At 38.7% G+C, this 15,678-nt stretch overlaps 1 protein-coding gene across 2 annotated transcripts; it reads right to left on the bottom strand.

Moving 5' to 3' along the window:
• Positions 1-5,400: 5,400 nt before the first annotated feature.
• On the bottom strand, positions 5,401-9,066 carry hoxc12a (homeobox C12a). Of its 2 annotated transcripts, none has more exons than XM_048240245.1 (2): positions 8,334-9,066; positions 5,401-7,497 (listed from the first exon to the last, which is right to left on the bottom strand). In XM_048240245.1, exons 1-2 carry the CDS (start codon positions 8,938-8,940, stop codon positions 7,259-7,261), a joined length of 846 nt encoding a protein of 281 aa, XP_048096202.1. In that variant the 5' UTR covers positions 8,941-9,066; the 3' UTR covers positions 5,401-7,258. The 2 variants fall into 2 exon arrangements, with proteins under 2 accessions (XP_048096202.1, XP_048096203.1); XM_048240246.1 differs by having other exon boundaries at positions 8,358-9,066.
• Between the last annotated feature and the right edge of the window lie 6,612 nt (positions 9,067-15,678).

Raw genomic sequence — 15,678 nt, 5'->3', positions numbered from 1 at the left:
AAAGCCACAGAAGGAAGAGGTGCTGTAAATATTTGCCATTCTCTGCTTACAAACACTACTGTTGGGGGAGTAGGACCTTTACGACACTGTCTGCGGAATCTAAGCAATGTATTGCAGCCTAGGTCCATAATTACAACCTTAAATCTGTGGTTCACGGTTCACTGTTGTTTCGAAGAATACAGTTTGCCTTAATACGACTACCCTTCAACACATGAAGCAAACGCGTGAAGTAAAAGGTCGCTCGATCAGAGTTCATGGTGACCAATCGATTGGTGTTCTTCTTGAAAGCTCGTGTGCTTACACGCAAGCTCTTTTTAAAACTTCAACCATTCCGAAATGAAAACATGGTGTTCATAGCTGTATGCTATAGGGATCTTGCAATACTTCTCAAAGCTTGTCCAGAAGCATTAAGACCATACGCCACCGTTGAGCTATTCAGTGGCGTCTCCTTTCAAATCGGTCAGAAACCACGGCTAAATATGGGGAGCGCGCGTAATAACATTACTGTCCCCTCATGGCCTAGATAAATTTAATTGGATGTAAGTAGGGCTGTTAAACTCGCTTGTATGAGCTGTGAACAGTTTCGAGCAACAACAAAAATGGCCCTAGTTTTTACTGAGGTCTCAGAGAGTGCACCTATCCGTGGAGTGTTGGCAAGGGGACCCGCACCATATGAAATCCCATTAATTTTGTGGGGCTACACAAGTCTCATTTGTACATTATCTAGTCACAATACATTCTGATCAAGGACATTATTCAATTTTAAAAGGATGGTCACAGGGAATGGTTAAGTATTTGTCCATAGCTGCCAAGAGGAAATAGAAACATTGGCAACCCCATATGCACTTACTGTGGAGTTTCTTGACATGCAAGAATAAATGCTTTTGAAAATTAAGAAATGCACGTGGATTGAGGGTAAATACACGTGCCTAGGACGCACTTGTCAATCTCAATCAAATAAGGACATTACTAGGGTTCACCGCAAGTCACCACTGGTACTGGTACTCCGGAAACAAAATTCCAGTTTTTTTAGTTTCTAGTTCTAGTTTCTAGTTCTAATTATTTCTAGTTCTAGTGCACTCCGATATGTCAATTAACTGTTTTATCTTAAAGTTTCAGTCATTCTAAATAATCCGTTTTGAAATAATTGGCGCATGGAAATCAACGGTTACTCAATGAATCAATGCCTACATCTAGACCATAAGATCGTGGTATGAATGTGGAGGGGGGGTGGCTTGCGATTTTAATAAATTATTGTCCAGTCAATTGTTAACCGGCCAAAGTGGACCCGATGGTAAGCAATGCTTGTTCATGATGTCTTTCGTCTACCTAGCTGTTTTTATGCATTCGATTACATCGGCAACAAACACTATTCAACAATTCCAGTGTCCTAATTCAATTTCATTCCTTTTTTTGTTTCTAGAATATATCATTTATGTGTTTTGCTGATCCTCAGTGGAAAACAGCCTTTTGAGGAAATGCGGCTGCTTCGTAGTAGGGTATTGTTAAAGCCCTTAGCGTCACTAATAGTAGGCCTATTTAGCTATACATAAAAATCCAAGTAGTCTCACAAAATTTTTAGCAATTAATCGTCGGACCACTGTCCAAAGACGAACATTGTCTTCTATTTAAGACCATCTTAAAACACATTATATGCGTCGGATAGCTACTTCAGATTGAGAGTTAATATTTACAGCTAAATATGACCAGTAGAAAAATGCCCAATTTTTGTCGTCGAAGGTTTTTATAGTATTTTAATATTGTTTTCACTTTCTTTAACCAACAGACTTGGTTCTTTTTTCATAAGCTCCTCTCGCAAATTAAATACTAATACCTTCATATAGATACAATTGCCCCGAAATCGTCATGGACAACTTGGGAGCTGTTTAAATCGCCGTGGGCACCCACTTCTTCAGCACTGAAGTTCAATATCTGATGTAATCTACATTACGCTTCAGAGTAAGACGTGCACATGGAAAAATATACAAAGAAATGTTTTATTTTTACGTGGCTGTCAAGCAAAATTTACCAAGGGGAGATACGGCCAACTGAACCAATATAGTCTCTCTCCTGTACAATCGTCGTTTCTCTTGTTGCTTTCGATAATATTTGTGCTAGTAGCAGAGGAGAGGCCTTACCCCTAAGGAGCAATGCGGTTTTCAAAGTGTCTATCCATTCACTGTCCGCACGCTACATGCAAAAATCAGATGCTTGGAGCGTGGATCTAGGATACACTCGTATGAAACAGAGCAGTTTCTGGAGTCTGACCTTCACTCAACAGAAATACACTGTATATCACTTTGTTTCAGCCAGGCCGGACCTTTGCCGCTGCGCGCAAGAACCGCATTTGAGTGACAATAAAACCCGTATAGTTGACCATAGGATAATAGCATCGGCCTACCTCCCAAAGTACACAATGGGTATAATGTATTGCTTTCCATTGTTCTAAACACGTATCTGGGAAAATGTTACGATTATGTTAAATCTTCCTAAAAAAAGGTATAGGGTTCAGTTATCAGCTGCTCGCTGAAAGACGGAGGTTCACTAAACAGCATACAAAGGCTTCCATCGTCCCGAGAAGACTTGTTTGTGTGAATAAATAGCACACATGTGATTATATTATTTGCCCGACACAAATAAAAAAATATAAATACCTCAAACATATAAACTATCCGTTTTCCGTCTTCAATTTAATTATGTTGTTGAACAAAGCTGTGTTTATATGGGTTCAATATGTCCAAACACTCTTCGCTCCATCAACTAGTGGAGTATGTGGAATATAAGCATGGTTTACTTTAATGATCATAGCAAACAGCATTGGAGTAACAGTGTAATGAATTAGGCATCTCTTAAAATGAATGAAAGTATTCAGGGTATTTATAGATGTTGTCGAGATGCTTTGTTTCTTATTTTTCATGCCTTAAGTTTACCTCATGTCCACATGTGCGCACAGGACACTGGGAATCCATATAAGGTGCACACTAACTTGACCTTCAATTTGTATGCTGTTCCCGCCTACACAGACAGAGCCCTGGCATGGGGTGGGGCCTAGCATTGTAAGACAGCACCATAACCTCTTCAGATGAGCATTTAAATCCTCACATAGCAGTCATCAATGCAGATGTGCATCTTATACACATGTATGCCTTGACGTACAACACTTCACATTCTCAGTATTAACCCCCAATAAACATGCCCGTAACCAATTAGCTCATCCATGGTTCCATTAAGCTCGATATGGGGCGACTGTCATCGGATATTCAGCTTTTTGCTGGATCAGCAGTTGCAGGCCATGTGCACATTTTTAAGCTGTGATGACCTATTCACAGTTATTTTGAACTGATTGTACTTTTAACAACATGGTTGGTTAATTCAAAAACAATAATATCAACAGTTTCATGAGCTTTAATCTTCACTTAAACGGTGCAGTGACGACACTCTTTCAGGACCGGCAGCTCTCATAACTTTTCTATTACTGTGCACTCAAATTCACGACGATTGTTCTGTTTGGCGTTGCTGATGTTTCTTGATGTCTCTCTTTGTTATTTCCCAAAGTTGTGGAAATACCAGAAATGAATGTATGCCAACTATTAGCCTTTACATAAATGTTTTGAGGCGTTTATTTAAAGTGGTAAGTATAGAACACTAAATAGATACGATCTTCTTTGTCTTTGTCTTCTGGAATCAAGCGGTTCCTTTTCTTTAGCTCAAAATGAGCGCAGTTTAGTGTCTACGAGATTTTGTTCATATTTTCACTTATGCTTGCATAGGCTAGCCTACTATAGTCTGTTATATTCTAATTCAACCATCGTCTCGGACGCTGGGTCATTTTCTTTTTTGAAAAGTAACAAGGCCCAGAATTACAAACACATGCTATTCTCTCGGACGCAAACACATGCTGACGTGCACTTTAGAAATGTTTTCATATGCATTTTCGGCCGAACATGAGCAAACACGTCCTTTCTCTGTGTCCAAGACGTGAGGAAGGGGTGGTGTGGGGCCCGTTAGACCACATGACACACAAGTTCTGTGTGAAGGCCATGGTGTAGCTCAATGACCTCTGCTCTGCGGAGAGAAGACACCATAAACAGACGAGGCTGGTCTCAAAGTCAAAAGCGATGCAGAGCTTTCAAGTGGGTTGCCATACCTGATTCGTTCTTAGTCTGTATTTGCTCAATGCTTAATTTTATAGACTAATGCTTAACATTAAAATCCAGAATGTGTTCAATCAAAATTAATAAGGTATCATATATGCCTAGACTTCACGGATGCATCATGTTTACCAACTATAAACAAACTAATGTCAATGATATCGAAGGTCAGAAACAGCACTGTTAAGTCTAAAGGACGTTTTTAATATCTGCTGGCACACTTCCACCCAGTAAACATTATATAAGACCAGTGCCGTTCAAAATTGATTCAATGGTTTCATTTCTTTCTTAAAGCATCATTTTAGGCCCTTTTCCCAAAACACCCACTTGTCAGGACCTAGACCTATACCTCGTGCACCTGGCAATCCATATGCCCCTAACAATAGCAATTCCAGCTGAGTCAATCCTCACCATTACTGCGATAATAAGCAATTTCGTATTTGACTCGCGATAAAAAAAAAGCAACGGAATAACGGAATAGCCATGACTTAACCACGACAGGTCATACATTTCTTTGACTACATTTTGTAGTAATAATGACAAAAGGGCTTACTGGTCATATTCATTTCTTTGGACATCACAGCAGAACCATAGAGTTCTCGAAATTGACGCACAGTGCGCATTGCCTTGTTCAATGTATTGGGGAATGCAGTGGCTAGGCTATACATGATGAAGGAACAACTACGAATGGGAAATCGTATTCTCAATTCAATACAGAGTGGAATACAATACAGGTGATGTTTAACTGAAATTATAAGGCAGTGTAACACAAATAATATACAAAGCCGCATTGTCCAGTGTTTCAAGAAACTGCCCATGCGTTAACTGAGAAAGTTGAAATTCTCAACTGTGTAACTATGTCTTCGCAATGGCAAGGCACCAAATTCACATAGTCTCGTCGTTGTCGTTATTCATTAGACATGCACAAATCAGTGAAATGGAAGAAGAGTTATATTTATAAATAAATATTCTAATGAATTCACCGACATCTTACAAACAGGCGTTTTACTTCTAAGTCTTTCGCGTCGGACCTTGTCAATTTTAGTCGGTGTTATTAAAAAAATACCCTCCTACAATTATCATGCTTTGAAAACAAAAGAAACAAAAATACATCACATCTTTTCTGAAAAAAGAAACGAAAAAAAGAGTCGTTATCCAATTACATAATTAGCCCAAAACAGTTGGCGGCCCAGTCAATTTCAAGAAAGACTACGTATAGTCCACGTTAAGCACCACAAACCATCAGATATTATGTTCATAGATTTTATTTTTCATAAACAATACACAGGGATACATTCGTATTGGCTACTCATGACAATTTATACAAGACAAAGGCGATAGATGGGGAATGCAATACTGATGCAACGCGCAACAGAAAGAAAAAACAAACAGGCCCAAGTGAATGTACGATATACCAAACACGACCAAGTTATTCTGCATATTAGCAGTATGAGATTCACACTTTACCCATGTGAACTATAGCCTAATAGATAGTTCAATGAATTCTCGAGACATGCCATTCACGAGCAAAATAATAGAAAAAGAAAGCAGCATCAACCCATTGAAATTAGACTATATGCCAATAATAGGCTAATAATAATAATAATAATAATAATAATAATAATAATAGTAATAAATATTGCGCGGCTATTCACATGTAGACACTCAACTCGTATTCTTTGCATCAAACATGACAAAATCGAAACGCCAAGTGAGGTAAAGTGTCTTCAAAAACTCGACAGTCGACAGTTCTCAAAAAGGGAGACATATAGCCTATTTATTCAACTCATCTATGCTAGTTCAGACTCCGCATGCACCACATATCTTTCACCTGTATTTCAATCATAATAATAAATCACATATAGCTATATAACAATTGCCTCTCCCTTTTGGTGGGAATGTACGGAACAGCTGTACGTTTTTTGTACATTTTCCATTTAAAATAAAATATAATGAATACTACTTTGTCAAAACGCTTTCTACATTACTACATTACGACGTCCTGTGATTTTAGGCTTTAAACTTGAAAGAGGGAAACGTGCACTAATGACGTAGGCCTATACGCGTCTCTTCGCCCCTGCAATGGCACAGGAGAGTTGTAGGATTTCAAGTTCGACTACTGTGTGTTTTCCAAAGCCCCACGTATCAACGAGGCCTTTCGAATAACAGCAGGGTGTCGGGAGCAAACTGCATAATCCATTACTACATCGCCCTTGACTATCAGCTTTTCATTTCAAGTTATGTGAAAGGAACACTGTCAGTGAACAGGACAGAAATGGTTTTCTGGCAATTTTAGTGATAAATAAATTATGCGTCTGTCCATAAATTGCTGGCGCTGTGGTTAGCCTTCCCAGCGTTAGATATGCAACTTTGGGACAAACTTTGTGCCCGTGACCGTGAACATGTCGGCACACATGGTGGAAACTACAAATAGGGAGATACATATAGGGTAGGTTCTGTCACTGGGGAAAGGCTATTGAACATTTGGGTTTGATCCTCATTCGAACCCATGCTGGAATAAGAGAAAGTTTGACACATAGGTTAGGACATGAGGGCTAATGAGGCTCTGCAGTAGTGATACTTTGTTTGCAACCCTTCATCTCTCGTACTTTCTCTTTTTTCAGATTTTTAGATTACCTTAGCTTCTTTATGTTCTTTAGTATCCCTGTTTTTACTTTTCCTCTTAAATTATTTGTAACCTAAATACTAACCAGGATTTCTGGTGTCAATTCAGACGCCTCCTCGGCTAAATAAAATAGTTTTCATTTCATAAAGGCCTACCTATTACCTGTCATAGTAACACGTCAAAACATACGGAGACGCTTGTGTATTATCCTTGCATTTTCAAAGTGTCAGGAAATACACTGGGAAATATCCTCCTCAACTAAACACTAAATACTGACACCACTTAAATACACATACACCACGCTGTCAACTGGGTTCCCACTAGCAGTTTATATATCTCGTTATGATATCTGCTATTTACACTTACTGAGCTTTAACTGTGGGGACCAAATGTGCATTTTTTTTGTTGCAGCAACAACTCTCCAGGGGATGGGGCCACTGCAAAATTGTGTGGGAATAAAACTATTCTTCATATCATTCCTCTAAAAGAAAGATAAAGCCTGTTCCCGCATCAAAAGTCTTTTCTTCTTCATTCTCCTGTTCTGGAACCAGATTTTAACCTGTTGGTCGCTGAGATTGAGCCGGTCGGACAACTCTCTCCGTCGCTGCCTGGTTATGAACTCATTGAGCATAAACTCCCCCTCCAGTTCCGCCAGCTGTAGTTTGGAGTATGGTTTTCTTTTCTTGCGGGTGCGAGTATGCATTGGGTACCATGGCGCACCTGGGTGGAGGAGAAGGATGGCACAAGCAAATGTCAGTCGGAGATAACACGATGCCAATGATTACGCTAAGGCCAACATAGTTAGGCTATAATGACGAGCATTTCCAGTCGCCACTGAGATTAACGCTTGTCATGCAATCACCACATTTTGAGGCAACTATTGCATGTAGGCTAGCCCAATACCAAATATAAAACCACAATGTTTACATGAAATAATTCCCTAGCTTTTTAACTTGAAGGAAAAAACCACTAATTTACAGTAGTCTGTGTCACATGAAGTTTTACTGTTGCAGTTAAAGCAACATTAACGCGATAATTAAGTCTTACTTGCAAATACCCCTACTTAGGCCATTTACTTTCCAGGCATATTAAAAGTACTTCTTAGTGCACAACGACATATATTAATTCGTTTTACGAGTCATTAAAACAAAACCCTCTCTTTTCGATGCATTCATCCACACCAGAGTTCACTTTGAATAACAATGCTAATTTATATGCGTAATGTGAAGGTAGCTCCAATGAGAGAAAAAACAACGCAACAGAGAGTGGCTTAAGGGTAAGTGTGTCTACACTACAGCACTGCCATCGGAGCCGTCGTGTTTTATGGTTTAGTGTTTACTGGTTGTATAAATGACTGAGCGCTAAGCCTGGGAAACCTGGAGCATTTTTAGGGCAACCCCTAGCGGTGTTGAACCATCACGCCTGCCCTCTGCAGGCAAACACAGGACCCCAAGCCCCTTTGACAACTAATGCGCAAAGAGCCTCTTGGTCAAGTTCAAGTTTTGAATCAGCTTAATTAATACACGATATCACGGTAAACAGATTTGTTATCATACCCTGACTGAATGTGTGGCACCCACCTCCGCCGGAGGCAATGCTTGTGTGACTTTCCGGCGATACCATGGTCTGGGGGTCGCTGTTTGAGGTCTTGCCTCCCTCGTTGAGCAGCGACGAGCTGGAATCGGACTCCAGAGACTGACAAGACGACGGATCCTGACTGATCTGCTCGGTCCCATAGTCATACTTTGAATAGGTGCCACTGTTGGTCATTCCATTGTGCAGTCCATGCTCAGACGATAAAGAATTGTCTCTTGCTCTCTCCTCCCGCTTAAGACTATTTCCATCAGAGCAACTCTCTCTGTTTGCACTGTTGTTACTATAATAGCACTTGCCCTCCTCCGGGCGGATTATTTCACACGAACGGTTAAAGGAAGGGTTAATGGATACAGGGCTGTTGAAGTAGGATTGAGGATATCCATTGCACGGCTCCGATGGGTTCCACGGTAGGGAGCAAACATTGTCCCTTCTTGGGTACGAGAGAGATGGTAGCCCCGCCAGTTGTCCCCCAGAGGCTCTAAAATTTGGAAAGTAAAATGTATCTCCAGTGTGGATGTTTACCAAAGGTCCCACAAACCCAGGATTAAGGAGATTATGCTCGCCCATTTCCGCGGGCCCGACCAACAGCTTCTAGTTTATTGCAATCTGACATTTAACATAGTTGAACCTGAGGGTGCATCCGATTGGTCAGTCAATGGTCACGTGTCTTTACTAACCCTCGCCACATAAGGTACCACCCACTTGGTCCATTTCTGACAAAACAAAACATCAACTTCTGTATTACGATTTTACGCGCTTTTTAAAAATACTATAAAGTATCTTATTAAAAATGTAAAATCTTGTTTTTCTTTTCTCAAACCATGCAGGTGCCAAGGCTTTCCTCTTTTTTATATTATAGACTATTAAAATATAAGGGTGTCCCATGCCTCGTTTGATATATTTACTAGCTGGCAAAACGTTTTAAATACTTTCTCTTATGAATACTATTTATTTTCCTTGTGTGAAGGAGTACACATGCCATCTTGTTTTCAAACAAATTACGATTAAATTCAATGTCATATAAAGTTGCGATGCCCCTCTTTACAGGCTTGTTTTAAGCAGGGACCGATGCTCATAGCTGCACTGCACTCATATTTACAGTAACAGGGTCAGCAGGTTGGAACTATTGGCTCTGTAAAATAAGATGATATTCTATAAGGCTACTTTAAGAGCGTTGCCTATATTTCAGCTATTCTCTCACACCTGAACAATTTAAACAGATACCACCTATAAACGCTGGCAGCCAAACTCTAGTAAGATTGTTGTACATCTCACAATTCTTTTATATGAACTTTACAAGCTAGGGGAGGCCAGTTAAATGATTTAGTCGGCCCATGCGCTCCACGAGTGAGGGTGAAGTGATGTGATTGTAACTATGAAGATTATTTGACGATAATGTTATTACTGAAGTCTGAAAATGCAAGAGGAGAGTGTGTGTCCATGCACACTTTAAAATAGAGATCCTATTCTACTGCGGTAACTGAAATGCTGTGGCAAAGGGAATGTTGTCAAGGCGGTGATGGCACACCGAGGTAACCGTGCAAAATGATTAAACCAAAACATTTGTAAAAAAAAAAAAAAATCAACTATATGTTCCATAAACCTGATGCATTGCGCTAGCTTGATTTGAAATGTATGGAAATGCGTGCATGGTATACTGATAACGTATGGCAACAAGGTGCATGGCAACATAGTGCATGCCCTCACAATATGAATCTCACTCCACATGTGCGTGTCTCTTGAGTTTCCAGTTCAGTTTCCTAGGAGAAAAAGTTCAGATAGATTGTTTTATTTCACCTCTGCTCCCTTAGTATTCAACCTAATCCATTATCTTCACACACCTTTATATTAGTTGTAACACTGAACTACCTATCCCTAAAAGATACATACCTTAAATGACGACCTAAATAATTATATAAAGAAGCCTGGCGTTCATTGGGAAAATCTTTTATTTTTTTTTTATTTCATGGAGTACGTTACTGTACTGAATACAGACTAGCAACGCGATGACTAATGCGACAGTCAATTGATAAACAGCATTCAGTGATATCTATCTATCTATCTACTTGGTTCATCAATTTGACTGGAAAACCTGAAAGGATCGTTCTATGCACATGCCATTCACTGGAAATCTTCCCATGAATTCTGTCAACATGCATATGTTATCCTACGGCTTTTATACAGCCCACGTGGTAGGCTATTATATAAGGGTGAATAACACGACCTAGTGGTCTACTGCAATTTGCTGAAAAAGTTCTATCTCCTGTTCAGTTATCCTACCTACTGTTGACAGATCATTCGATCATTCCAAGTTACACGTTAAGAGATGAGAGGCCACAGACTTTCCTTTTGGGCATGTCGGTATGACTCAACAAGTTCTGGTGTTAGATGTGATTGGATGTTAAAGTATGCTGCTATCCTACCAAGGCCCTGTTTTAATAAACACATTGTAAACGTTCAAATTAATATTACAAAACCATGCAAATATCTTTAGATACATTAGTTGGATCGAACCGAAGTTGGAAGATATTGGATAAGCAGCAGTGCTGAAATGGCCCCGTCCCCCTTCACTCCATGAGCGCATCCCTAACCTGATATCCCAAGGCTGATATCATCTGCTAAATATTTTGAACGCAACTTCAATCTATATCCCTCCGTTAGCATTAACTAAGAATCAGTTCAAGCAAATTTCAAACAGTTTGGTTCCTTGCTGCTTTAATATGAAGTTAAAAATATATATACTTTCAGTTCAAGGTCAGTGTCTAGTGCACTGTCTGCCGCTCCGTTTTGAAGTGGTTGCTTTAGAATCGCTCGCCCAATCGAAGCAGAGCAATAACGCATAAAAAGCGTAATTTACCGCCTTGGCTTTGTCACAGTCTTTCTCTTGCCTTGGCAGCACTGTCCTAGAAAATGCACAACGTCGATAAACGCAACAAAAAACCTTGGAATTGAGCGCTCACTCTCTCACCATCAATTAGAACATTTTAAACATGGAACATCTCGACTTGCGTTATTGCATTATTGTAGGGTACTGATAACGTATTGGGTATTCTAGGCCTGCCTATCTATCTATCTATCTATCTATCTATCTATCTATCTATCTATCTATCTATCTATTTATACTTTTCAAAATAACAATTAAAATGCTGGCCTTAATTTTAAGTGCAGAATACCAACATGACACTGCACGCAGTTTAAACGCAATACAAATGTTATCCCATTGGCTGGCTACGCTGCTAACCATTCTCAATTTGAGGTTTATTGTTTACTTAAATGGATAATCCTAGCAGCGCGACACTTTTCCCCGAAAGATTTTGCCTGCCTCTTTACAAATTGTCAAGGTAGACTATGTTATGGCTTATATGACTATTGGCCTGTTGTGTTCATCCTATTATTTGTAGAATGTTTTTAGTTCTATATTGAAAAAAATAAATAAATAACAGTCCAACACGCATACAATAAATGTTATGATCTTACAATTAAACACATACCTTACATTAAATTACAATTTCTTTCATGGTCACAGCTGAAAGAACTGAGATAAATTCTCTGCGCTCCCTCTCGAGATGGACCCTACTTCTGATGTGAATGGAAGTTGGAGTTCCACTTCCTGACATTTTCACCATGCTACCAGCAGAGGTTATCAGCCCCCTTTCTCTTGCTGAGGCTACAGGAAGCCTAATCACAACCTGGCCTGGTTAAAAGGCATATTTTCAAAAATGATGTAGGCTACCTCACACAAACTATGTTTATATCTATATCAGGGCAGATCCACTGGCAACAGGTTAAGTGTGTTGACTTCAAATCAAATTCAATTTGACAATTGTTTAACAAAAACACAGTAGATAGCCTACTTAGTTAACATACATAAAGCATTTAAAATATATGTGCTTTTGTCTTGAACTAGGGAGGCAAAGGTTTGTTCATTCTTTCTTACATCTCTCCAACAACTTGGAAACAACAATAAGGAGACCAACTACTACTAGGCTACGACTACTATTATATAGCTATTACTTTGTGTGTGTGTGTGTGTGTGTGTGTGTGTGTGTTTGTTTGTTTAAAATGACATTATTTGTAAACGTAGGCCTATTATAAAGCCTAATTATATAAATCACGCCTAAATTACGCCTATTATATTCATATATTCACCATTTAAAATAATCTAAATGTAAAATGTAAAAGGTTTTCATGCATAGCCCACAGAAGAATTAGGCTAGCAATGATTCATGTCTTTATCGGGAGACGATTTACATTTGGGCTACAGAGACGTAGTCTAATATGTTAATTCTATTTGATTTTATTCATATGCATATCTCTGTGTTATTGATATTAATATTATTAATTGCTGCCGTAACAAAAAAAAGGCTACTCAAAAATAGGCTACTCAACAACATATGAAATGCGGTGATCTAAAATGACAATATAATCAGCAAATTGTTTCATAATCAGTGAGGAGTTAATGCAACAGTGGTGGTTTAAAATATATTTGTGTTAAAGTTTTGGTCAGAGATGGGATACTTTCACTTCTATAGACTACAAGTATATGCTACATTGCATAGACTGGCGAACAGAAAAAAGCAAGTAAATCTTCGACATCGGTGACTAACCATTTTTCCTATTTCGTTTAAAAGTAAAAGCCGATATATAGTCTTGAGTGTTTGTCAGGGACTCAGTATCCACATGCTATACATTCCTGACATCTTAATGTATGAAATCCATAGGCCTTGGACAAAAACACCATCAGCCTATTTGCTGTTTATCCACAACGTAATATTGACTAAAATGCAGGAGAAGCATCTGAAATACGAAGCGTTTTCAACCACGAAGCCAACAGAGCCACACAATTATCGTCTATTAATCGTTAAGCAAAAAGTCGCCATACCTTTGAACGTGACCATGAAGACATGTTAGGCTGTGCAGAGTGCGGGCTATGCTTCACATCACCTATCCACTCATTCTAGCGTCACGCCACACAGAAACTATGTCTGCTGTCGAAAGACGTAAACGCTCTTATCTTTGTGGTCAATAGAACGCACAAGTCATACTGGAGGAATATAACCACTGGTTGTTAAAGAGTTATACGGGGGTAGCATGCCTGTAGCATACCAGGTTGTGAAACCACTCTTTGAAAATAAAACTAGAGAAGATCCCAGCAAATATTTAAGATGGTCTTCGTCAAAATGGACAATAGAAGTTAAGGTCTTGGGACATTCGTGCAGTTTCCGGGTTTATATATTTATGGCACGTCATTACGCAGAGTCGTCTAGACAGGGAGAATAACACCTTGTTTGCCTCCAAACAAACTCCCAAGCTCCCATGCCCGGCCCACTGTTTATTATTCACAAGCTTCCGTTGAGTCAAGGTCAAAGTGACTGCATAGTCATGGTCAAGGGTAAAGCTCACATGACGTCAAAAGACTTAAGAAGTATACTATCCGAAAATAAAAACGGCCTTCAATGTCACATGTACTCAATGTGCCTACTTCTAAAGTGATTAAGAAGTGTGGTAGCATAGGCCACCCAAGTGTTGTAGCTGTATCCCTTAAACATAGAGTATACAAGAACTTTCTCCATAAGTTTTTCGATTACTTATTTTGTGTATTTGCTGTATATCTGTGGAATGGTGTGTGTGTGTGTGTGTGTGTGTGTGAGCTTGTTCGTTGTTCGGATGTGTTAAAGTTTATGCTTTTCATTTTTTGTTTTTGCTACATCATACAGTATGCCAAGGCGACACATGGCATGAATTGCCATCAACACAATTAAATGGTAACTGATTTTTGACCAGTGATAGTCTTAAATAGGCTATGCAAAAGAAGAGCGTGATTTGGACTTGTTCTCTATTTTTGGAAAAATAGGCTACAGATTTAAGTATCAACACCGATGCGCATAGATTTGTTTTGACAATAAATATGGTCTACCACTAAACCGACATTTTGCATCTCACTGATTGATACAACTGATGGACAGACTCCACAAATATGTCAACACAAGTCAGGGTATTTTCTGAGGTGCAACATGGGATTATCCTATTCACCTGAATGTTCATTAAAATCCGAAAGATAAACTTTAATCAATCAAAGACTGTAGTGAAATCTATCAAACAGTTAATGGAACATCTAAGATTGTAGCTATAGCGTTATTTTGCCGAATTAACAGCTTTATATTATCGGGCCAAATTGGCGACATAAATGCCAACAGTGGCAGTCTACCTTCTCAATAAACAATCACAAGAAAAAATATGTGAAATGTCCAACGCAACTACTAGTACAATAAGCTACAATACATTAAATTACATTACTACATACACAGTAAAAACCAGATAATTCAAGTTTTAGCATGGAGGAACGCTGGTTTGTCTACAGCCCTTTACTTCATGGCAAAATCCTTAACAAGAATTAAGATTGCGCAGGCTATGCCAAGGATAGTTCAAAGTACATGGTAAGCGCACAACCATCTCTGAAAGTTAACAAAAATTCAATTTAAATGCAGTTACTTTGTTTCAGCTTATCTGCAAATGTATACAAAAAAGACAATTAGGCCTATACTCTTCTTAGTTACTGTTACATTAACAAAACATTAATAAGTATTGAAATTAAAATAGTAATAGTCGGTTTGAAGTAAACGGTATTCATCTCGCACAGACATTAGACGAATCAAGCTTTTGCAGTATAGCACTACGGTTGGTCTATTTCAGGCCGGATTGAAGTTTTGCTTTACACTAAACATTAACTACGCCATACCATAGCACTTGGAGACGCATTACCCTACCTGTTCAAAGTCCGACCTAAGTGTAGGCTAATTTTTGAGTAGCTTTTCTTGTAATTATGCATGTTGTATTCCCTGTGGTGACTTACGTCAACAATAACATCAATTCATTATAAATATCTACATGTTACTTATTAAATATTTACAAATGTATTTGTACCTATACACTGCCTATACACAGACATAACCGCCTTCACTTGCGCACAGGTATTGGTGAATTATACGCAAAACGCATCGGTGAAAACTGTAGCCTAAATTATTTGTTTGATTGAGTGCAATAAGTTATGTTTAAAGTCATTATTTATTTAACAAACATGGTTCTATTCAACACGTTAGCGACCAAACACCACAATGGGCTTACAGTTCACATACTGCACAACATAGTAGCCTAGACTGCTTACAAGTAGTGAACAAAACCAACACAACCGATGCGTTACACGCTCTCTCTCCCTTTCATTCATATATATATATATATATATATATATATATATATATATATATATATATATTATTATATATACGAGAAAGAGATTATGCATTA

This window comes from Alosa alosa, chromosome 4 (genome assembly GCF_017589495.1).
Source record: "Alosa alosa isolate M-15738 ecotype Scorff River chromosome 4, AALO_Geno_1.1, whole genome shotgun sequence".
Taxonomy (NCBI): Eukaryota; Metazoa; Chordata; class Actinopteri; order Clupeiformes; family Clupeidae; genus Alosa; species Alosa alosa.
The sequence above is the reverse complement of the archived record's forward strand: the minus strand, read 5'-3'. Positions and strand labels throughout refer to the sequence as shown.